The 26,887-nt window shown below is 37.7% G+C and overlaps 1 protein-coding gene across 1 annotated transcript in view; it reads left to right on the forward strand.

Moving 5' to 3' along the window:
* Positions 1 to 20,685, forward strand: part of LOC141437852 (uncharacterized) — a 67,096-nt gene extending 46,411 nt beyond the window's left edge. The window contains exon 3 of the mRNA XM_074101394.1: positions 17,897 to 20,685. Coding sequence (XP_073957495.1) covers positions 17,925 to 19,655 — 1,731 coding nt within the window. The 5' untranslated portion in view covers positions 17,897 to 17,924 and the 3' untranslated portion in view covers positions 19,656 to 20,685. The remainder of the gene's footprint in view (positions 1 to 17,896) is intronic.
* The last annotated feature ends 6,202 nt before the right edge of the window (positions 20,686 to 26,887 follow it).

Here is a 26,887-nt window from a genome sequence, read left to right on the forward strand (position 1 = left end):
TTAACATCGATTGAAGGAACTGCACACATAAAAAAAAACTTGGAAATAGTCATTATTCGTATTATTATAATTTTTTTGACTCTGTAGTAATATGCTTTATTGAAATGTTCAAACCTGTTTAGGGATAAAAATATCCCTTAGGCACTTTTGATGAGTGTAGTTTAATGGGAAACTCCAATAATTGTCTGGACAAATTATGCATCGCTAAACACTTTATAATCTTTTAATTTTATACTCACACTCATGATGTTATTGTTTCATTTATGGTTTTTTGGGATTAAAAATGCAAAAACAAGAATATCCCTAAAATGTCCAATTAGGATTCGTAAAACAAAACTCAAAATTTACTAGGAAATTTGACCGTTCGACGGTACCCGCTGATGAAATATGGCCAATCATTTTTCAATGACACCCCTTTCAGACAGATACGACAGATTTAGAGCGGTGTTTGAGTGATGCGTATAGCCAATGTGTCAATCACGGGCTGTGGCCAAATGATCATGCAGGATAGGGCTCAAACTTGATTGACAGACTAAAGTCATTCGTCATTTTTCAGGGGTGAGCGATTAGGTAACACGTGTCTAATGTTCATTGACACTTTTTTTTTAGTGAAAGTATTTGACGTTCTTGCCATTTATGAATGACATATTTCTAAGCTTTACTTATTTGGCGAGTAATTTTCTATAATTCATTCGTGTAATATATTATTAGGTAATTACGTAGGTGCCTGCCTAATAAGTTTTCCTAAACTTAAAGTAATGATAAAGTCTTGTAAAGTCTAAGGTAATTGGAAATAAAATAGGGCAAAAAATCTCATAAAAAATCTTCACTAGAATATCGGCGATCCCTGAAGTTTATATTTTTGATGTTTTGCTATTTTCGCGATTGTAAAGCATTAAAATTTTCAAATCCAACCTAAAATTATAAATGCGAAAGTGTGTGTGTTTGTACGTTTGTCCGAAACGGAACGACGGATCGACGTGATTTTTGGCATAGAGATAGTTTATATGGGCCATAGAGTGACATAGGCTACTTTTTATTCCGGAAAATTGCACAGTTCTCGAGGGAACAGCGTGCGATAACCGAATTCCACGCGAGTGAAGCCGCGGGCCAAAGAGAGTAGGTTCATAAATGACAGAGTTCTGAGGTAACAAACATAAAAAATATAAGTACAACCGAATTGATAACCTCCTCCTTTTTTTGAAGTCGGTTAAAAAGTATTGACTTCAGTCTTTCCATGCGTTCGAGATTAGAAAAGTACTTATACGGATTTGTATGATTATTATTATTTTTATTAGACACGATCTTATCTTTCCAAATTAGTTTTATAATATCAGTAAGTTAAAGCAATCGTGACTATCACGTTAATTTATTCTCGAAATATCTACGGCGTTTACTTAAACGTGGCTTAAGTGTTTCACTATGCAACATTTTCTAACATTTTTATGAGCTGGTATTATCTCTGTGAATCAAAATTCTAAGCAAGTAATTCAAGATATCGCTATCGACAGGAGTATTAATCTCAATTGATCGTTAAGTAGCAATGCGCCGTTAATTATTATCATAAATTCGATACACTATCTCAAGTCCATAATAATATATCTCTGCCTACATCATCATATTATAAAAATATTTCCAGCTAGCTACTGCCCAGTGCATGCTAAAGAACATTAAGGATGTGACGCATAAAACCAACGTATTATAATTAACCAATTAGCGACTTTAAAAGCTATAACAGTTACGGAGTGTCGTTATTTTTTCCGCGAAGTAACCCCTATTACATAAGGTTGCTTAACGACAGAAAATCACCGTGGAACCTCGGTAGCGCGGTGCCCAGTTTCATTATCATACAAATTTTAGTTGGCCTCTATTACTAAGCAATTTCCCTGATTAAGGGTATCGGTGTATGCGGCGGCGACAACGCGGTAAATAGGGCGTATGTATGCCCCACAATGAAGCTACCTTCATTTACGTTTACATAAACAGACTTGCTGATTATTTAGATACTATGATATAACATATGTTTATTATTGTTTACAGATATACAAAAAGGTTTCCTTATCCGTGAATACGTTATAGCAGCTGTTGCGAATGAGCTTGCTTTTAAAAATTCATGTATTCAATTACGTAGCCAGCTAGATTGTTTTGAGGGAACGTTTTGCTGATATTTTAACCTAATTTTGATAAGAGCTTTGTTTTGGATTATCCTCGTTGCTGTATTTTTAACAAAGACGGCAATAAAGCTCAACTCGTGTCATGTTTTAGTGTCGTCGATTGACGTCGAACGTGTTCTCTTAAAGAATGTTCGTTTTTTGTAACACTGGCAATGGTTATGTGCCATAACGCTGGGGGGCGATTGGCTACACGTCGTCGGGATGGTTGTTCTATGACCTGATCTCTAGATAGGCTCATGCGGGCTCTAAATTGAGGCTTCGACGGCCGGGCAGACATTATGTTCCTCCATCGACATGCTTTTGTCAGGGCGATTCAAAGGTGGTTATCCGAATGTGGGTCAGCGGGGATTTCTGAACGTTGTTTTACCAATACACTGCAGCAACTTGAAGTCAGCTTTGTTCTCGTGTTTAGTTTTCGACAACTATTTCGAGTAGGTGTAATGTGCGCTTTGTTAGGCTAACGGTATTATCTGGTGCAGTTGATTCAGCAATTTACACAAAGGAAAGCGGCTAGGGGATAATGTGGAACGCGCAATTTGGCGAAACCAAACGCTATATTAAATGGAAGTGCATAGTTATTAGAAATTACCGCAACGGTTGTTACCTGTAATTTGATCATTAACTTTTATGGCTTAACAGGATATCGAGATACTTGGGATACTCTTACGTTAATTAGTACAAGAGTAGGTATGTTTTTGTCAAAAATACTAGATAAATACAAGCTTTTTTTCACTGTACTGGCAATATCATTAAAACTTCATCTACCCCGCGAGACCTTTCTGAAAATCAGTGCTCACATCTAAACTCAGCGAGGGCTGAGACAGGTATTGATTGTCACATTGTATAGCTGCGATAATTTTAAATTCAGCCGTTGTAACCGTTCTAACTCCGGTGTGTGTTGTTGTTGCGGTACTCTATACAGGGAGATCAATACAAATAGGTCAGTACAAAATTTGATTTGTTAATGAAGATCAATTTGACCTTAGTAAACCTACAATAAACAAATATAGACCTGTAATATGAAAATTATAGTACGACTTAAAAGTTTCTCCAAAAAGCTAAATATATCCTTTCCTATCCAAAATAGATAAGTAATCAGGCAAAAAGGGGATCGCGGGCGAGAAATCCAAAGTGCTCACGAAAAACATGTCGTAAACCATTTTCGTCGTGAAAACCTTTAGAAACGGCCCGTCAAAACGAATGGGGGTGAAAATTTTTTCGTTGTATATAAACAAAGGCTTGTTCGGTTGTAGCGGTGCGCGCCTCATTTCGGCAGGGGGATAAGTGTCGGTGTAATCCGTGCTCGGCTCGTGTAAATGCAAATCGTGCTATAAAGCCATCGACCTTCCCTCAGTTCACTTAATCAAGAGGATCTTCTCGGACGTGGAAAGCGTCCGTCGTCTCAACAGCGGTTTACGTGGCTTGTAGGTGGACGAAATTAGAGACGACCTAAATTGCTTATACTGCAACGCTTTGGCCATAATGAATTTTGGGGCTTTGTTGCAGTTGCCGGTTGCACTAATTAGGTTATAGCTTAATTTGATTATACTGGTAGCGTAATGTCGTAATTAAATCGTGCGGTGTATGCTCCGTCTCTCCATGAAATCGGTATTTTTTCATCGATATTATCACGATATATACGAAGTAATTCTGTTGAATTGGTCAGATTGCTACTCTTAAATGTAAACCATTTACTTAAATACATATTGTTGGCAGATGATTGAAGAAGACGCAGGATAACGTACCTAAACGGTTTCTTAATCAAGATCTTTTCCTTACATGATGCGGATCACACGTTAGGAAGCAATTACCTGCGTTAATGGCCGTAATTCTACTTATGTTATGGGTATAACATAAGTAAAATTCAGGCCCCTTGAGAAGAGTTTCTTTTTTAGGGTTCCGGCGGAGCCAAAATGGCAAAAACGGAACCCTTATAGTTTCGCCATGTCTGTCTGTCTGTCTGTCTGTCCGTGTCGTGTATATATATAAACTATGCCGACAAAATGGTACAATTACAAAATAAAAAATATTTTTTTACGGTACCTCTCATATACGTCGGACAACAAAATCCCTTATAATATGTTAGTATAATCGTAAAATGGAAATTCTACATATGTGAAAATTTCATGAATGGCTAAAATCAATCAAAAAATATTTGCCTAGTTTTAGGCAGATCATGAAATTCCTTATCATGATATTTCATAGGCGTATCATGAAATGGGTTTCTTCTCATTCGTATCTAAATATAACCAACCTAAATTTTCTAGCTCTTGTGTGCAGGTTTTTTAATTGTATCCGTTGATTCACATTGATTTAAAGCTTCTTTTGCACTTCTATTAATACAATCAATTAGCGGTTTGATTTTGTTACGACGCCGACATTTCAACTTCGCCATTGCATTGAAATATAGATGTGCCCGGAATGCGAAATATTCTAATCGACGTATTATTTTCAACATCGTGATAAATTTTCATTATAAATCGAGCGGATTTTCGATCCCCCATCTAAATATCTAAAACCGGTTTGCTGTGATTCATTTATATTTTGGAAAATTTTCATTTGAAAAATTTAAAAATTCAGAATGGTAGTAAGTATATCAAACTTTCAAGGAAAACTATAACGGCTAAGTTTGCTTGAGAAATATTAGTAGTTTTAGGGGCTGTTTCACCATCAATTGATTTGTTAACTGACGGTTAAATGTGATGCCGTCTCTATTTGTTATCTTCGAATATACGGAGACGGCATCACATTTAACCGTCAGTTACACTAATCTGAAACAGCCCTTATTAAATGCCTAAGGTATAAAACATTAACTTGGATGATTCCGTATAAAATACGAAATCCTTAAAAAAATATACTTAAATGGCTACGGAACCCAGTGTCCGAGACGCTCTGGCCGTTTTTTTAAAGATTCCCAGCACCATAAACGAGGGGACGAGAAGTACAGGCTTTTTAATTGTCCTTTGCGTATGTAACTATATAAATACAAGTAATATAGTGTATTAAAGTGCTTGGTAGGGTAAACAGTGAATGCCCCAGTGAATGAACAAAATCATAAAATAAGCAATATAGCCTCCACCAACTGTCGTATTTTTTTCTTAAACTCGATTTCCTATCAAAAATCGGTAAATTTATTTTATTTCAACATGGCAGGCGTTTGAAGTTACGTATTTCTGCTTTTGAATTGTATGGAAAATAGATCCCAAGTAATCGTGCATGTTTGGAGTAACATTTGAACAGCTTATTTCATGTATACACTATAAAGTTTAGCTATTGGTTAGATTAAGAGTTAAATTTTCTATAATTTACTCTTTAGTGGCTTATTTTGCGTTGATAAGGTGTTCCATTACGGCTTATCAAATGTTCTTAAATGGATGTTAACGTCGTATTAAGGTTGTTTTTCAGATTCTGCATAGAAAACGATTCTGTTTTTTGAACTAGTATTGGGACCGTGTTCATTCATTAAAATCTTAAATGGACTAAGAAATTCATTTACTAGATACCTCTCACTATGTAACACGTAGGTAACGATGGACGTGATCGCACGATAGTTTTACTTCCTAAATTGGACTTTTAATAATATTAGTTTGTTGTCATTTTCGTTCATTATGTATTTTCATTAATACAGCGAATCTAAAGGTGTTGTAACAAGATTTGGTATAATAATAACTTTCAAGAAAACATCTTTGTTAAAACAATGTTGATTAACTATATAAATAATGTTCATTCAGTTTTTTCTCTGTAATTTTTTCGTTCAACTAGGTGGCCCCTTTCTTAAATAGCTTCCATAAAAAAATATAAACGTAATAAAAAATGAAATTAAATTCTTGTAACCTAAACCATTACTAAGTACAGAGTAGGCTTTTTTATATACATTACAGGTTTTACCTACCTAACTTACTATACTTATACAACAGCATGCGCTGCAGCAGTTTCTGAATTAAATTTTCGCTACGATACTGTAAAAGATCTCACTCCTTGCAATTCATCGCTGAACTATTTTATTAACTCTAACTTTCTTGATTGTACATGTGTGCACTGAAGCGACCGTAGGTGAAACAATAGAGATTGTGTAGGGGTGCCAACGGAATAATTGTAAAAAAATGTAGAGAATATAATTATATTTAAAGTGAAGCAGGTTATCAACTAGCGTTATATTCTTAAAATACAAATCAAAAGCTTATCCTGTCGGTCGTGTCTCGTTTAATGTTAATATAAAGGGTCTTAAAATTATTTGCATAGCCTGAAGATAAGTCTTATATTTTATGAAGTGAGTAAAATGGGGATTATGTATAGTATTTTGCTTTTACTATTTAAGTATTTGTTATGCTGCGGCAACTGTTTACTGTATTAACATTCTGATGTCTGTGTAGAGAACAAACACGTTGAATCACTGTAGACTTGAAATTTTCTTTATTTTCTGAGATACCTGTAAACGTGGTCTGGTACGTAGCGTAGCATCACTTTATCAGTCACCAAAAAGCTCCTTGTTCCCGTATCCCTCCGGGCAAGCAAACTCCCAACCGCGAGGCAGCCCTGCCGGGGACTCCGTGTTGAATTACAAATACGTCGACTTGACGTGAATTCGAATAGGGCGGACTATTTGTAGCTCAGTCTCGCACAGGATATAGTTTCTTTGTTATATTGTTATGTCTCTAGTTAAGGTACGATACTTAGTGAAATAATATGGAGTAACAGTTACTGTGCTACTTAGGTCCATTTGTAGTGCAAAACTTAACGCCGCGTACCGTTAATAAATCGGAGTCGCTGCTTCTGCTAATAAACATACCATTAATCATTGCCCTAAGCAATAATAAATGTAACGTCCGTGCTTTCAAAATTACAAACCGGTTCTAAATTAATATCTATAGCAGGTATCAACGCGTTCAGATATTATAGATTCTGTTTACCATCAACGAAACGTGCGAGCCGAAATTTATTTTGATTTGTTATGAAGCATTCACAATAGTTTTTACTACTCGTAATAATAGCGTAATATCATCTAGTACCATGACGAATGCCGAGATGTGGAGTATCAATCACGGGCGTAATTAAAATGATTGTATTGGTTCACAAGAAAAATAATTAAGGCTTTATGAAAGACGGTATATTCGTGCGCGCTGGAGCGGCGCGGTGAGAACGTTTTGAATTTGGTTTAGCCTAAATTTGATATCGAACGGAACTGTCGGCGGTTCGAGACCACGAGATTAGTGGGCTCTTATTAGTTTTGTTTTTATAACTTCGCAGTGTGAAGAAGTGCTTTATAATACGGTTGTCTGTCTACCGGTTGCGGTTGGAGCCTTTAAAATGTTTGTACTACTATTATAAATACGTCGATCATAATATTTCTTATGGGGAATTGGAAGAGCTAAATTAAAATACAATGAATTTTAAATTTTAGCGCAAATAACTATTAAATAAAAGTAGTCAGAGAATGTTATAAATCTTTTCTTAAGTATGTACAGTCGAATGCAAATATATATATATACAGCCATAGCGTCAAAATATGTATACATCGACCTTATGTTTAGTGGCATAAAGGTGTATAAATATTCTTGACGTCTATATATTTATATGCTTTTGAACCTATCGCGTTCTAAATTGGACCAATCTATGAATAGTTTCACAAACAGTAGATACGTTGCTAGAACAACATTGAAGTCGTGGTGATTAAGAATTATTTAGAAACAGCGGCGGCGCTTTTTATCAATCTCTGTAGTTCAATGCGAACCGATAGCTGCGGTTTTCCGATCCAAGGGACTCGTCAGTTTTATAAAATTTGAATGAGACGACGGCGTCTGAAATCCGATATTCGCCGCCACAGAGTTTCGGTAACTATCTGTAACTAATATCGTATAGTACAATTACACTATCATAGATTCAGATCATTGGATAACGGAGTGTGGCCACTGAAGTAGGCGTTCGTGGGAAACAGTTTATAGACATATTTTGTACTCGAGTTACTTTACCATGGTAATTATATTGGTTTGGAGATTAAAGCTTTACTAGTAGTAGTCACGTAACAAAGCAGAACTGATTCGACGTGAGAAGATTTTTTAAATGGTACATCTTAAACGAGAGATATGTTTACAAAATTTGGAAATTCGTTGTGCTAATTTCTTTTACATGTTTTTTGTATTTGATTTTATTTTTGATGGTGTTTACGGCGGCATTGTTTTTCCATTTATCGTTTGACAATCGTTTATATGCCAATTGGCTTGTTCGTTCTATATTTTTATAAAAAATCTAAGGACATTCCTGAAAGTAGTTCGCATTCTCTTGCGAGTTTTATGTCTCGAAATATCCTGTGTTAATTGGTCCTTCATAAAATACGCGAGGGCTCACGAAGATATAAACCAATCGAGTCGCTGTGCTCTACATATTATACGCACTAGATTGTGATTAAGGTAGCTCTACGGTGATAGTTGTTAGCTGCCTCAAAAGACCCTGCCATAACTACGCGCGACGGGTATGCGCGGCTAACAATTTTCTAATACATTGCGTATTCTACCAACTATCTCATGTGTGTCTCTAACGCGCAATAAACAGGAATCGGTCACCGCGAATCCGCGTGGCTGGGTCATAGCCATAGGGCAACCCTTAGCTTATAGTTGATACTTGGTAATTCGGTGATACTAGGCACTTTATTATCTTACAAAGATTTCAATATAAGGAAATGCAAGCAAATCGATGGCAGCTGTCAGTTTTGATGCAGCAATCGGATTGACAGCGGTTTAATTGGTTGCATTTCATTGTGAGCTCAGCGCAAGATTATAACGAAGTACCAAGTATCACCGATAAGCCAAGGTTTGCTGTAGCATTCGCAGCAGCTCGACCGGTCGAGAGGAAGCAGCTGTCAAACGGTCGGCTTCTAAGCAAGTGGTTACGGTACATGCGACTTTTTACAATCACTCTCGATTGCTCGAGGCAGGTGCGGGCCGGAATGGAATTTGTCTTGTTAGGAGCTATGTTAAACTTGCGAAAAAAGTGGTTATGTGGCAGTTGTAATATGTAAGATTGGATGGAAGACAGCGATTTGGGGTCAAATACTGGACTGTCTAGCACTACTTGTAATGTGGGTACATTTATTTATTGCTTTTACATAAAACTGACCTGTGATTTACTCCTATCTTACCTGATGAAAAGTGCAGATGAGGCTAAAGGTATGAAGGTACATCTCACTGGTTCAACTAATTCAAATAATAAATACCTATTAATTGTACAACGGTATTCCTCTACAGTCCAGAGTTTTATTAAAGGGGTTCTAAAGGTTACACAAAGCTGTGAAATATGACACCTAATACTTTTAAAAGATAGGTTACTCCTGAAATTTAAATACAATACTTTGTTTAGATATTGTTCATGTTTCATCACGATCATAATCAAGATACCCCGTCTCCTTTTTTATGTCTTTTTCATTTTCATTTTCATGTCGAAACGTTTTATTCCCATTATGTTAACTTCACTCTGATTAAGATCCATCTCGCTACCAAGTGGTAAATTGCATGTACGGAATTAAGCATCCTTTCACGACAGCTCGCCAAAGCGTTAAGATTCGCACGTAGACCGCTGAAACTTCCTTGTTACGTGTTCCTGATTATTTGCAGAGGAAACAGTACAAGCCACCGTAATCAAACGCCCAGTCCGAGCAAATCAAATTAAGACCAGGGCCTTTGAGAAGCATTCATTACTTAAGCATTAAGACATAAAAGCTTACCGCTCTATCCTAATTCCGTAATTATCTTTGAGAAAAAATATAGTTTCAAGTGCGATGCGAATCGAGTCTATTTAAACGTTCATTGAAAATGCTAAAGATATTTCGCTGAGGGAATTGCTTGTATTATTTTATAAAAAGCATGCCGAGTTTTTAGAATTAGTAAAACGTTTTGCGATTTTCAATTACCTACGTATCAAACAGAAAATGTTAGTAGAAATAAACGAAAGCTTTTTATGTTTTCGTCGAGGTATTTATGTAAAATGATGATACATAATTTATTTAACAACAGTTTCCAGGCTTTGATGGCAGAGATAATAAAAATATGGAAAGGCCGTAAGGTGAGATCGTTCTATAAATCAGGTGGCGTAAATACTCACGATCCCTTTTTCCCGTGAAGTGTCGTAAACTTATTCAGTTCAGCACTAAATTTTATGTATCGTAAAACTGCACCGGCGTCAGTGCACAGCGTCGAACCCCACTCGATTTAAAACTCATATTACTCAGAAGGTTATTTTAACAATTCGACTTCAATTTTTCAAATTTCCAATGGAAAATAGGGAGTACGTTTAAAACGGTAGTGTACGGTAAAAGTAATATTGCGACGCGATTCGCTTCTGCTGGTGGTCGACTGCGCTTTTGCTCAAACCAGTGGTTAGTTGGAAGTGAAATCCTTCCATTCATTCGTCCATTTCATTCACTCATTCATAAAACGTATTACCGTAGCTGCCGCACCGTAACCCTGTCTCAGGCGGGAGCGTAGAATACGTTACCGTGAATCCCTTGCACGTTGCGCCTCTAGATGGAAACGGAAACGTTGGATTTTGTTGCGAGTTACGCTTACTGAGTCGTGGGCAAGCTTAGTCTTGTGTGAGTATGCTGCAGCTTTGTATCAGCCGAAGCTAGGCGCGAGGCCGCGTTTGTATTCGTCTGTAATAAAACTGAGACGAAGCAAATGAATATGTCAGAGAGAATACTGCAGATGGGGAGGTTTTATAGCAAAGCGTGTAGCAAAGTTATTCTTTCGATATGTTGCTTTTACAAAACAATCAATAAAGAAATGGAGATGTAAGACGTGTTTAAGATTGTTTGTTTTTTATTCTCGATTTAAACATTTTCTTATACGTTGTCAAAGCTATAAACGGGACTTATCCACAAGTCTCGCGTGTCGTGATAAGTGCCGTTTATGGCAGTTAACTGTGAGTGAAAATCACGAAAGTTTTAAACATTAAGTTGTCAAAGATATAGCAAATATAAATTTATAGTTTAATTGAAACTTGTTTGATTATTCATGCCAAAGTTCTGTTTAAATTCGTAAACTAGTCATCGTATGACACTAAGTAAAAACAATTTGAAAATGACAACGTTGTAGTATGCTCTGAAGTATTTTTGTTCCAAAACTGCATTACTATTGTTCCATTTCCATTCATATAAACAAAACAACAGGCTGAAAACTATTCTAGTTTCAGCCTTCTTATTGGCAAACCGCCATATGAGCGTGTGGATGAGAGCGCTACCCGACCCGCCCGCAATGAAGACAAAGTGTGAACTTACCTAATTTATTTTATAGGCGTTCTTTATTTACAGAAAACACGGATTTCTTCGGCCAAAGGGAGAACAAATATATTTCCCGGCTCATTTCCCTAAAACCCACTCCATTTAATAACCCTAAAAGAGCCGGCAGATACCTCATACGGAATCCGTGGGATTTTCGCCTCGGCTCGGTCGCGCGATCGCGTTCCAATGGCCCCCGAGTGTCGATAGCGCCTATCCACCGCCTCAACGAGCTATTTCATTATTCAGCTTCACCGACTTTGCTAGAGATGGCAGCGATAGTATTGACTAATTTTGCAGTAGGTATTTCCTAAGACGAGGTTCGCGACGCGTCTTCATTTGGGCCGAGCCCATTTTGCGGGCTTAGCGCGCGATCCGCTCGATATCACCAACGTAAGCACGTCATTTGCAACTCCCGAAGCCACCTCGCTTTAAATAGTCTTCAGCCTCTTACACCATCTACCCGAACTTAAAGTTATGATTATGCAAACGGTAACTTTTTAATTTTGTTACCGACTTCATTTCTCAAAGGAAAAGTTTTAATAACAGGCAAACAATTCATGGCAGTTGTTCGTTTTTTCCTCGAGTTACAATCGGAAGTTTGGAAACGTGTAGGCATTGAAAACCGTAGGTACTCGTACACTCGCGGCATTGCGGCGTAAGATTCTTGGTACATGGGCTGGCGTAACTTCTGCACTCGAAATGTCCTAAGGCCAAAAATAAAATCTCATTGGAATGGTTATAAGTTATAACGAGTAGAACCTTCCTCTTTCAAATTGCACTCCATGATATATCTATTTACACAGTCAGCATCAAAAGTAGCTGTAACTTTGTCGTTTTACAGCCACGTACTTAGCGCCGTACAAGATTGACAAATGTGTTAATGTGACAGAGTAAAAAAGTAACCAGCTACTTTTGATGCTGACAGTACATCTAATAAATGTATAAGAGCGGGTTGTAATTCCATATATGATTATATTTCTTAGTTAACAAACTCTTTAATTTTCATACAACCAACACGCAAATCTTTCAGCACGTTAGCAAATCGTAAACCTAACTTGCTTTAGATTTGTGCCTTCGTTGCTTTGGCCTGAATTCGCTCATTGCCTATTCAACCGTGGGCCGCATCCAATCGGGGTGAGGCACCTAATCCTCGGCTGGCTATGAAAGTCAAAGCGAAAGCAAGTTGGTGTTAGCTAAAAGCCCTTTTGGTTGGCGGCGAGAGGCGCGGCCGGCGGCACGGCGCGTGCGGCGACGCTTGGCGGCGAACGCTATTACAGCGGCAAGTGGCAAGTTTTGTGCTCGCCTCATGGGCGATTCATCGGCGCTTCTCGTTAGGGTGCACGCCTGAATGCCGCCTTGGCACTCCTCATTATTGCGTTTATAAAGGCGCCCATAGAGAAGCTTGATTCACTAGACCCTCTCTGTTGCTCTGAAAGAGAAAATGGTATTGTGTAGACGCTTTGTTCAGTAAACTTTTTTATTTCATTCGTTGCAGCGCGTCTTGCTCGGAAGATATTTTGTGGCAAGCGTCTGCATTGTGGACGTATAACGATGCGACGGATGTCGTTATCGCTCTCTATACCTAATTATGTTAATTATATTTAGTCATTACGAGTATTGAAACGTAGAGCTATGATAGTTAATTATTTATTAACTCAAAGGTACCTCTTACCACATATTCAAAACGAACTATGTCTGCGTTTTTGACATTAGCATAATTTACAGAACTGCTTATATTATTACTTGTGCCCAACCCAGCTAATCAGTAACTCACGCCTCTCTTCAACATATGTAAATAGGGACAATGTAACGCTAGCCAGAATTAATATTTAGCCGGAGGCAAATTTATTAATACTGTTCGGATTACAGAAACGCAAACATGCCTTACGCGTGAATGTGTCACGGTTTGCGCTGAAAACATTTTCACGTCGTTAAAGTAAGTAAACTGAACGGCAGTCAAACATTGGCTTCGCAGGATGACTCCACATAGGATTCCATTTCGGAAATATTATGGAACACAATAAATATATTTTCAATATTGAGGACCGTCCCTGTAGGATGTAGCAAAAATAAAGCGTGCTAACTAATTCGGAATAATTGGGTACAAATAATATTTCACCTCTCATAATTCAAGCGTGCAGTAATTAAATCTCTGAATAATAATCATACTGAGGACGGGGCTCTAATCTGGCTGTGATTGCAAAATCAATAGTGGCAGCGCTGAACTAGTGGCACGTTTTACCGGTGATATTAATATTTGCTGAGCACAGCCTTTAGGAGCATTTGATTCTATTATTAGAAAGCCTAAGTGAATAACTTGTCGATAGTGTGAAACTTCTGATGTCTCGTATTATAAATCAGTTGAAACTACTTGTACTATTACTTGTTCTGTGCTGAAACTAATACTTTGCTTTAAGATACCAGATTACTTTAAAATAATCTGTTTGTAATCATTATGTACCTACCGTTGTTATTGATTTCATGCCCGGTCTCTAGTATTATTAGTATATCAACTTAATATCTCGATGGTTTAGGCGCCCAACACGCATTCACCATTATACATTGTTATTTCGAAGTCCACTTAATTAAAATAAATTTGCAGCTGCGCCATTTATCGAGTTCCACGGCGAAGTTCTGATTGTCTTTGAGTTTTTCTTTGGTTCCGACTCGCTTTTTAATAACGCTAGTCGTTTTGAAGGTTCATTTAATTCTTTCGCGCCTTCCTCACTACGTATGTCTACTTCTAGTTGCAATTAATATTGTAAGTACCTTTTTTATTTTTATTAAAATTACGTTACGATAAAAATATTTCTTAAGCCTTAGGTATCATATTCAAATCAATAGTCCCTGTAGTACTCGAAATATTCGTTTCCTTTTAATTTGTGACGTGGAAATCTTATCTGCTTATTTATTACATACTAGTTATAACATAAAGAAACAGCAGACGCTTTACAAGAAATGATTTCCACTTAGACAACGAAAAAAGCTTGTAACATTTGTTAGCAGAACCGAACATAAAGTTTCAATCGAATCACCGCTAGTCGCTCCGCTTGGTTTTTGCCACGCTCTCGGCAACTATTGGACCGGCAGATTTCTCAGCAACCGGCCAAGTTTTCTCATTATGCCCGTTAGTGCCTGCCGCCTCTCTGAATACTCACCGACCAACTACCCTCAAATCAGAAAGCAGGTAGGTACGCACTTCCAATTTTGTAAAACCTTGTAAAAATGGCAAAGCTAAACATCTTAAAAATAGGCGCGTTCTGTGAATGTTTACTCATTTCTTTTGCACCCGATGTATCAGGCGAATCATAAAATAGGAGAGCGCTGATATTTTCTTTGAGAGGGAGAAGCGGTTAGCCGACTTTTACACTGGTTTTATTGTCTCAACGCCCCTCGTAAACCGTCCTTTGTTCCAGTAACGTCTCAAGTTGTATTAACACCATGATAACTTTACTGGGAACCGTTGGCAGCCGCTGGCCGTAGGGAGCGATCGCCCTCCCTCAATTAGGCTGAACTGTATAGTTTCCGTAATTTAAATGGAACCGATGACATTCAATGTTATAAATACGATCGTATTGTACCCACCCTTGGATATTGAATTTAGAGCAAATTACGTACATCCCTTCGCGTGGTTTGAAGTTTGGAACTATATTAGAATATTATGACACAATTAGGATAGTCACCAGCCCCGTCGCTCCAAATACACCACCGTTCATGTTACATGGAATTTATTGTAATTACTAACTAGATTAAGCTATTAACTTTGGACATCATTACGAATGTATTCACGGTTACTGTTGCTACATATTATTATCTTTAACATCGAATGCATATATCAAAACAAAATCGATCACTGTGAGCATGACATTAAAGTTTTATAAGTTCGTGGCCGTGACCAGTCGGGGTCTCGGTTATGACCAATGGTTAATGATTCAGGCAAACTTGGGCATACTATTGAACCCGTTATTATGTTAAATCAAGCACCAACAGGCGACTCATTATCATCTTAATTATTTTGCAACGTATAATGTATTTGATTAATAAAACAAAATAGCAAATATTATGCATGCGGTGCAAACAATAGACAAATTCCTAATTAGAGCAGAACCAACAACCACAAAGGCAAATTGAATACAAAGTTATGCATGAAATTTGCCTTTTATTATTCAAAGATTCAGATCCTAACGAAATAACGACAAGACACTTTATTGAAATCTCGTATTGGAATTCTATAACAGGCAGCAGAACTTTTCAATAAGGGAATATTTAATTTCCATTTTAAGAGCATCGGCACAAACAAAACAAAACTTCCAAACACATATTTGTAACAGAAAAATGAAGAGAGAGCCTCAGTTAATTCCGCTAGGACTGAGGCGAGAGTTGATTTGGGCGACACGAATTTTCCAGCGAATTTAGCGGTTTCAATCGATGACGTCGGTAATGGAAAAGTTCAATAGGCAACAACAAAGGCCGATACAAGTTAACGAAGCTCACGAAAGCGAAATTCACGATGGCATCGCCGCACTCTGGCGGACAGGAAATTAAAAGACAAAAGAGTGCCGGCCGGAGCAGTTTCGGCTCGGAAGTGGAGGGCGTGCCCTCCCTTTTGATCGCACCTACCCACGGCTCACTTTGTGCTAATGCTCAATGACGACAGCTGACAGCCGCGTTATCATAACCGATACACCAACGCAAGCACTTAACAACCTAATCACGCATAAATCACCAAAATTGATTACAAATCGTAGGAAGGTACGCTATCTACCATACAAAAGAGGCAAAATCTATAATGTAAAGATTTTGATAGAAATGAAAGTGAGTACTTAATTCAGAACGTATGAGGGAGGATTCACCTTCAAGCTATAAGTAATATATCTTAGAGATTTAACAGGCTTACCAATCATTTGACGCGTCTCATTCATCTCACAGTGTTGTGAATCATATGATTAAATTTGCCATATTTTCGGTTCACGTGAGTTAGAATACATTTGAAATGTTACAGAATTAATCCGTTCTAATACGGGGAGTTCTAATGTGTATCGGGTGTGCGTATGTACGGTTTCTGTAATTCGGGCGGGCTGGAGTAATCCCTTCGGCGATATCCAGTTACGGAGGGAGACTTGATGCTGTCTTCTCGCGCTTCATGACCGTTCAAGCCGCTTTACGGAGAATTAACATATAATTTGATATATTGTAAGAGCCTTTACTAAAGTACTGTTATATTTAAGATTAATATGTTTGACAATGCTAATGGTTAAACGTTGGCGATGCTATAATACACCGAGAACTGACAAAGCGTTGGATCAAGCTCAGCCTCCCAACTTTGTTTCCTAATTTAATTTGCATTTGGAATCAAAAACTTTCCGTGACACTGTTTTGCATTATTAATACTTTAGTATAGCCTGATCTCTCGGGAGGCGCACCAGAACCCATAAATTGAATTCCAACCTTCGCAATTAGTTATTCCCGCGCGTGAAAACTTTCGAGATCGTTCGCCTTCGTTAACAGATGTTACGCTGCTATTCATTATACATTCCGTCGAATTGTAAAGCCGAACATTTAATTTAAAGTACCAAACGCTCCTTTGTTAAATCGTCGAACATTTCGGAAGGTATTGTAGAGGATCGTTCGGGCGAAGGAGGATTAGCGGCGCGGTTACTGCCCGCTAGTTTCTCGTTCATGGCGAACATTCGTCTTAAGGCAAAGCATGTGCAGTAAATTATGTAGCAATAGAATTGTTCCTTACCGGGAGAGAACGATACATTGATAATATCAAAATCATAGAAATGCTACACGTTCATATCACGTGGAAGAAGTACATTTACACATTGCATCGAAACTATTTCAATTTGTTCGTGCTTAAAATACAGTTGAAAATACTTTGGCATCCCGCATTAAGCAGTAAAAACATTATAGGTACCAAACGCATGGCCTGCGGGGTAAAATGACAAGCGTTTTAAACATATTGTCCGCGCCACGTGTTATGGCGGTATATTGAATAACAAATCACAGACATGAATAATGTTCGTCCGTAACGCTCCGTGCAATCTGCCCAACGAGACTACTTATGTCGTTTTTATACTATGGCACAACAAAAGACAAGGAAAAAAGTTTTTGCTGTTGTAGCATGCCTCTTATCGGCCTAATTTGGATCAAACAATTTCACTCCCCCTTGCGCAACTTGCGTAGAAACACTTTGTTATCTGCAGTTTTGGCAGAAATTATATTAAGATTTTGTCAAGCGATAGCGATAATGCTGTATATTACTTTGCTCTGTGGCATCTAGGGGCGATTTACCCACAGGGGAGCGGCTCATTTTTGCGATAAAAATAATTTAGAAAAAATGATGTTGGTAGATTTCCATTTAAAAGGTGATGGAATTTTTTGTGGGTTCACTTAGGGCATTGTGACATTGCACCTGTTTTTAATATTACCTTTTGTTTTATTCCAGGTTCCCGGTGGTGTACGCATGAGATGTTATGGGCCCGCGCGGTGTAGCGAAGTGGCGTTGGTGGGTGGTGGTGGTGGCATGGGCGTGGGGCGCGACGGCGCGCACGCTGTGCCCGGCGCGCTGCGCCTGCGACGATGCACTGCGCACCGCCGTCTGCGCCAACGCCAGCCTCGAGATCGTCCCCATACAACTCAATCCCGAGGCCGCTCACATCAACCTCACGCACAACGCCATCAACAATCTTTTATACACCTTCGCTTTCTACACACAAGTTACCATTCTCGACATCTCCTACAACAGGATACAGGACTTAGGTAGTAAAAACTTCGAAAGCAATATCGAGATGACTAATCTCAATGTGAGTCACAATCGACTCAAACAGCTGGAAAAGGATACTTTCATCGGCTTGAAGCGACTAGTTGACTTGGACTTGTCAGATAATGAAATACGAAACGTACACGCACAAACTTTTAAAGATTTATCTGTGCTGGAGAGACTCGATTTGTCAAACAATGGACTCGAAAGCTTCGACCCGGATACTTTTGAACCCCTGTCATCGCTAAGGATCTTATCGCTCAAAAATAATTCCATATTAGACATACCATCGATCAATCTGTTCTACGTTGTTAAATTACAATACTTGGACTTGTCCGAAAACCTTATTCAAAAAGTATCAAAGCATGGTATGCCTTATTTGAAAGAATTGAGCCATTTAGATTTAAATAGTAATATAATTGGAAACGTTGACTCTTTGGGATTCCACAACTTGCCTGCGCTGCGGCATTTGGATCTGAGCGATAACAATATGACATCTATACCTACATCGGCTCTCTCAAAGCTGGTTAATTTATCACACCTATACCTCAGTGGTAACTTTTTCCAGAGTGTTGCACCTTTGTCTTTCCAAAGCCTCTTCCATTTGAAACATTTACATTTAAGCAGACTGTATGATCTTGAAACGATTGATTCGAGAGCTTTTGTTGATAACATTAATCTTCAAAAAATTTGGATGAATGAGAACGTTAAAATGAATGAAGTTCCACCTAGACTATTTCATGGAAATCCGAAGCTGACGCATGTCTACATGAGAAATAATGCATTGGAGACATTAGAAGCATCACATTTTCCAATTGATAGACTGCAGGAACTGGAGATATCTGGTAATCCGTTTACCTGTAATTGCTCATTATTGTGGTTGTGGAAACTCGGGATGGCGTGTGAAGTGAGCAACAAGAGGTCCGGTAACACAAGTACTGTGCTTACGCTCGATTACGAAGATATCAAATGTTCAGGACCGGAACATTTGAAAGGTGTGTTATTTGTTCAGATTCCTGAATCTGAATTTGGGTGCTCAAACGGATGGGTGATAGTGGCAGTTGTGGTGCTGACTGTGAGTATCATTGTAAGCGTCGTTGGTGGTGTTTTATACTTTTTGGGACCTTTGAAAAAGTGCAAAGGTGATAAGTCAAAGCAAGTCATGACGAGTGTAATGTTGAATGGTGACGTGTCAAAATTAAGCAACGGACTTGGTTATTCAACACGGAGTAGGGAACAAGAGAATAAAAGGGATGCTGACCGGTATCTCATGATTGGTTCCTCGGTGACTAATAATTTCCATTCACTCAACCCGCCGTGGCACAGTGTGGATAAGAATCCATACTTTCAGGAAGACAGCGAGGAGCATATCTATCAGCAGTTCGCTTACGAAACAATACCCCACCACCGGACCCCAGAAAAACCGCACATAGTGTATGTCTAACAAAAGTTTTGTGCAAAGGACAATATTCTCACCAAAATATTTTCTTTGCTAAGTCGAAAGGTAATAAGTGATACCGTGTACTATCGTCACGATACTAAGAGACATTGAATTTGCAATATTGTAAATAGTGATACGACTAAAATTGTAAGATGTGATAGCTTTGTATATAGACGTGTAAATAATTGATTTAGCAGTGCAGATAAAGACACTACCCTCGTTTTTGTACTTAACTCATTTAGTCATGTTATTCCTAAAGCCCATTGATTAGACCCCTCGCCTATAGAGTAAACTCTATGTCTTTGTTTTGTATGGATAGTTCCTCAGGAATGGGTACTTGATTATATTGTTAGGTGCATTGCAAATTGTTTGGAATGTTCAATGCTAAATAAATATTATACTCATATGTAATTGTATAGTATATTAATAATAGTTATATTTTCTGAATTAGAACACCAATAGGTACTTGAAACTTTGTACAAAGACGAGCAATATAGAGTAATAATAATTTCAAATAATATCAGAATAGAAATAAATTTGTTAATTTATCTTGCTACGTTGTTATAGCCTATTTAGTTGTAATAAGAGCGAGACCGCGAGAGCCACCTTACACGTGAGCGCTGCGCGTGCGCATAGCCTTACAATTTCAACCAACCAGCTGCTCTGATGGAAAGGGGTACAAAATACAGATACATTTTATTGGCTATTTTTATAAATTCATTTCTTAAGACTTATTTAGTGCATTTCTTTTCTCGTAATATATATTCTTGGATTAATATTTTTATACTTAGTAAATATGTCAAATGATCTAATAGCTGAAAGTAATGTCTTTGCATTTTCATCATAATACAACTTATTACATGAATTTAACAAATATATAAACTTCGTAACCAGAAACAAAATACCTATTCAATCGATAATACCTACAGTCATAAAGATAGAATAAGGCTATTTATACATACATACTGATTACTTAAACTTTTGTTATGAAACTTATTTAAATATTATAAACAAAACGAAAATAAAGAATCAAAAAAAACTTTGTTTCTATTTCCCAGTTCTTTTCTTCGTTTCATTTTGATTCAAGTATATGTAGAATTAGATTTTAGCCAACCGGTGGATGCAGGTTTCGAGTTGTGGTTCATTGTGGCGTTCCAAGGGGACGCATTTGTTCAGCAGAAGTCGTCTTCCAGCTGATGATAATGATGATGAATCTATAGAATACACCATTACCTGAGGCCGTATTGCCTAAGGTTTCTGACGTTCGCGATCGCAATCAAATGACAGTTTTTGTATGCGAAATCTGTCATTTGATTGAGATCGCGAGCGTCAGAAATGTTAGGCAATATGGCCTTGGGTCAGTTCACAAGATGTAACTTCAAAAAACAAGTAGTTAGAGCCGTAGTTTTTCATATTAAGTACTCGTAGGTATGTTCGATGGTCACACTACGAAAAAAAAGACAACGTGGGTTTTACTCCTATGCTCATGAAGTTATCAATTAAAATTTATTTGAATTTGTCTGACGCGGCACTCGGGTAAAAAAGGACGTGGTACCTAGTTGTTTTAAGCCGAATTTAGACTTGCAAGAAAAATAGTGCAAGTTGCATTACATTACGAGTTACGATACCTATTGATGACATAATGATGATGTTATTGGTGACGCTTGTCGTTCGCTCCGGATCGACAAATAAGGGGTCGTATACTAACTGCACCTTCTAACACGTACCTACAGCCCCCGTGTGCGAAATATACCCTCTCAATCTGAGAGACTCTGTGCCCAGCAGTGGGATGTATAGTCATCATCATCGTTCTAGCCTATAATACGTCCCACTACAGGGCACAAGTCAGAACGAGAGGGCCAAAGAGTTTAGATTTATTTTTAATACAAACTTTTTTACTGACTGTACTTTTTATTGACTGTGCTTAGATTGTCATCCAAACTACTTATCTGTACCAAATTTCGAGTCGATGCCGTAAACTATTGAGGAGTTCCCTCCCGCGGAGACGATCCTTGCTGGACTACCAAGATGTTACTACCAGACTGTTGTATTGTCACCAGATATACATAAGTATGCTATATTTTAAGTCAATCCGAGCACTGGAAGTGGCTCAAATTTAACTTGCAAGATTTGACACCAATGAATAAACAAATAAACAACTACCTATAGGGCAAATTAAATAAATGCTTGTAATAACACTACCGACAGAAGATTCAGGACTCTAGGTTAAATTATTTAGTAGGTAAATAACTTTATTGATTTGGATCCAGGAGGGAGGAGGAGGTTAAATAGGATCTTGGCATGAAAATTATTAAAATATTCGTAAACCTCATACATTTTACCTCTGGAAGTTTTGGGTAGAGCGAATGACAAAAAAAATATGATGTAATGTACCCAGTGAATTCTCAGCAGCCTGGGCGGTGATCAATCAATTATATTTTTATACACGAAAACGTCATTCAAAGAAAGTTTTAATAATAAAACTACCCACGCCTCAGCTCCCTTTCTAAGCAGACTTGTGTGAAAGGGATAGATGATGTCCGCGATTAAATGCCTGTGCCAGTGAAGCAGAAATTAAGTAGGCTGGACCACACATAGCACTGAAGATAAAATCATTAATCACTATAATTATCATTAATATTTCGTGTACCGATACGGTGATCTCGAAATTTAAACGTGAAAATAAATACCAATTAAACGTTTGTTAATTACTCGCTTTACGGATAAAATTAAATAACTGTAATGCGTTTTCAGTACTCAATGAATTCCGGATCGGTCAGGCAACAAGTTGATTACGATAAAGCCGTTTGTGCCTCCGATATCGGCCAACGGTGGCCATTAAAATGTGACGTTTGGCACGAATTGAATGATCATTTTATTTTTGACAAGCAATTGCCTTACGGTGAACGAATATTGGTTTGACCTACGATGTCTCAAGCACAAGGTTATGTGTTGGAGCCCGGACTCAAACCTTTGTTTTTCCGAAATTTATGTGTGAACATTTGAAAATTATCATGGAAAGAAAACATCGTGAGGAAACCTGGACACACTTCGGCGAACAAATGAAAAGGTGTCTGTAAAGTACCCAATCCGCACTGGGTCCACGTGGGAACTTGTGCACGGAACAATACAAAAAGTAGTCACTATTAGGAAAATAATTTTAAAAAATCGGTTCGGCAGTTCCACATAATATATTTCTCTAGCTACTCACAGAAGGTATAAACAAAAATATACATAAACAAGACAAAGAAATTAAGTTATTACATTAGGTATGCATTTTAGTATTAATGTCATACATAAAGTACCCAAATGATTTATCAGAAAATTATAGAAGGGATTAGTACACCTATTAAATAAATATCAAGCTTTTTCAATTGTTTGTTTTGTTATTATATTTGTACAGTCGCCATCAGATATTTCGGAGTGGCCAAGGTGATCAAAAATATCGAAATATGATCTCTTTATACTTTAATAATAGAGTGCATGTGCCGATATTTTTGACCACCATGGCCGCGCCAAAATATCTGATGGCAACTGCACCTACAATAAAAGACTTCACATATTTATACATACAGTCAAGGAATCTGAATTGCGTACCAGGGCGGTACCTTTGTGCTACTAATGTCATATTGACAATCCATACATCTGTTAAAGAAATCATAACGAAATGGTTTATAAAAAGGTCCTACCATTGAATGCGATTCCGTTTCCTCGACTGTACATATTTTCATACTTTCCAAACATAGACATAACTTTATTTCGACATCAAACTTAAAATAATACATAATTTACAGAAAAGAAAAACATTTGATGATGTCGAAAAGGAATTGACTCAGCATTATGCTGCAGTAAGTATGTGCTGCCTACTACAGCGCTGATTTTCAGCCAACACTTTCATATCTTTGCACCTAATGTGTTGGACCGGAATCAGCACAAATAAGTTTGTGTCAGAAAAGTGTACAATAAATAGGTAATAATCAATTTATAGATTTACGAAGAACAACAATATCTTATAATCTGTGATTAAATATGTAGAAACCAAACGCGTCTGATTAAAAGTCAAAATGAAGGTACTCGTGTTAGAGATATGAATAAGTAGCCTTCCCGCCTGCGGGGAGTGCTTTTTGCAAATGAATAAAATATTTACCAAGTTTAAACTAAAAATTACTAATAGTGACTAATTTTCCAAACCAAACCACTCATCCTCTCTGCTACAGCTGTCACGTCAAAAACTATCACAAATCAGGTAATCAGTAACGCACTAATGGCGGAAAGCCTTTGGGAACGCACCACAATAAAGTTGATATATACGTTTTGTTTATCTATATCCTGCGTGGTGTTCAATTTGACGTTAACAAGGGGATGCAAAAAGCCCGAGGGCAGTATCACAATCTCCCGATAAGTTATAGGTCGGTTAACCCACACGAGGGCGAGCAAGGGATATAAAGTGCATCATGGTGTAATTTTAAACCATAATACACTGAAGGCGGTCATTTGTTACACCAATATCAAGCATAGCAGATAAAGTAAAATAAGTATATCACTGAGCTACATTATGAAACTTCCAGTTAAGTTTTTCTGAATACTACAGATTATACCGGTTGTGGCCTGTAATACGAGCAAAAAATAAAAAAACACAGATCGTCCTCGTAAAACTGAACAACATTAGTTCAGCGACTTTTAAAAATAATGGAGTCATTGAATTTTCCTTTTTTCATACAAATTAAATACTTACTGCTATCAATGAACGCCATCCTAGAACCCAACTGACGTCGCCTGTCACGCTACAAACATCAAGCATTTTGCTTTACATTGCTTTTTCGAATAAACTTAAGTGTATTAAAAATTAAAAAACTAATTATTTTTAAAAGTCGCTGAACTAATGTTGTTCAGTTTGAGGAGTATGATCTATGTTTTAATTATTTGCTCATATTACAGGCCACACCCGGTATAATAGTAAAAAAGGCTAATTTTTATTTCGTTTGTCTTTCTAATTAAGTAACTCTATTGTTAACGGCGTAGAAGCGTGTTCAGATATTTTTTATCAATTTTTTTCTCACAGGTTTATGAACTCGACTGTACATACTATGAGCTACAACATCTTTAAACTACCTGAAAGCGGAAAAACAAGGTAAAAAATTGTAGTTCAGACAAGGTTTGATACAATATAATAGCTTTTTTGAGTTTTCCCACACCGTTTCGGCGTCGGCCACTAGTGAGGGACGATCCACGCGGGACTCATTCTTGCGACCAAACACGGCTACCTTAGCAGATCTGTAATGGAGATAAATGAATGTCAAAGCACTCAAATGCGCCGGCTGGGTTCAAAAGTAAAATTGCACGGGTTACTCCCTGTGTAATGGAGTAAACGTGTAGGGCATTTATTTTGCAATTAGCCCTCGTTTAAATGAACCATTTGTTAGCCTGATGTAATTGGCAGTGTGCAATGGCGAACGCTGTTTACGATGCCGTTGACTTGGTTTGTTTTGAAAACGCAAATTACTGGAATAAAGCGCATGGAATTAGTTTTTCTAGTTTTAATGCGGATATAAAATGGATGCTTGTGGCTAGGAGAAAGGGAATAGACAAAGTAAACCTTTTGTTAGCATCTATTAGTTCCTTGGATTTCACGCTACACAAACAAAAGTGTTAAGCAATCATAAAGAACAATCACGTTTGAATGTTGAATGTTGATGATCATACAAGTTTAGTCCATAATCATTTTGAGCAGTTTAGACAAAACAAGAACGGTTTTCATGGACAAGTAGTATAATAATCTTTATCATCATACTCGTATTACCCGTAGGACGTCCACTGCTGGACATAGGCCTCCCCCATAAACCTTCAGATGATTCGGTTTGAAGCGGCCTACATATTCCACCATGAACCTGCGGCTTTAACCAGGTCATCTTTTTATCTCGTTGGTGGACTAGTACTAGGTACCAATAATGGAAAAAGAGAGAGGTGGAGTAGTATAATATAAGGTTATAATAAAGGTGGTTTATAAAATGAAATTTACGCATCGGAAAAACATCTTTATTCCCATTTCATTTTCCAACCTCGGAATCATTGTCACGTCCCGATTCCCATCGGTTGTATTCTGGAGCAGGCCTATTTGACTTTGTCCATGCACATTTATTACTTGCCACGTGATTAGAATTGCCAAAAGATCCATAAAGTTTCCTCGTACTTGGCCCGTGAAAAATATACTCGTGGCACGCTCCGCGGTTGGGGCGGGAAATCGAGAGTGATAAATGTTTTTTAGATTCGTGACCGGCGACCGTTTGGTTTAAATCTGCAAACGGATAGATGGACACTTTTAATGGAGTCGGTGTAAGGGACTGAAACTGTAGCATAAATTTCGAGGACCTTTACGTACACATATACAGCCCGGCGTTTCCAATTTTTCCCCAATACGCTTCCTATTCGACGTGCTGTCTATTGGCGTTTAATTTATCTGTCTGCCGAATTCGCATTTAGCGAGTCCAGCTTGTTTGACTTTCTCTCTGTCACTTTATTGAATAAAATCTACGTGTCTGTGCACTCCGCTTTATTATCCTTAATTGATATAGACTATTTATATTTGAAAGCTTGTCCAGGAGCCGATCAAATATTTTTTATTTATTAAATAAAACGAAAAACATCGCTTAAAAACCCTTAATATATATTTACGCTCAATAAAGTTGAACCAATCAAAACACGTCGAACATAAAAGGGCTTCGCGGGGAAAAAATAAAGACCTTTTATCCTTCTCCTGAAAGGAGGCTGAAACGACCCCGTTACAGCTGGGGTGCGAGATTTATTTCACGACACTGCTCGTTACAGGACCGAAGGGACGGTCGCAGGGAATGCAGCCTGCAGTCAAAGATATTCAACAATACAGTAGACGTTGCTCCTACTTTTTTTTCTTTTTTAGGGATTATTCTGTATATAGATCTGTCAGCAAGCCCTGTAAGATCATTTTATTATCCGTCTGTCACGATCCTTTGTCCTAGGAACTCGTGGAGGGATCACGCGAAAATTAATAACTCGGATTACTCAGGTTTGCTACCCCTAGGAGTAGTGATAAATTCAAATGGGGTCTATGTGTCTCATAATGTAATGTTTTACATAATTCTTTATTTCTCTGAAACCATTATTTTTTTCAGAATCGTTATGAAAAAAACCTAACTTAACCTATAGAGTTCTACAGGTGATCATTTAAAAAAATATGAAAAAGGTACGGTTTCAGCGGG

Source organism: Choristoneura fumiferana, chromosome 18 (genome assembly GCF_025370935.1).
Source record: "Choristoneura fumiferana chromosome 18, NRCan_CFum_1, whole genome shotgun sequence".
Lineage (NCBI taxonomy): Eukaryota > Metazoa > Arthropoda > Insecta > Lepidoptera > Tortricidae > Choristoneura > Choristoneura fumiferana.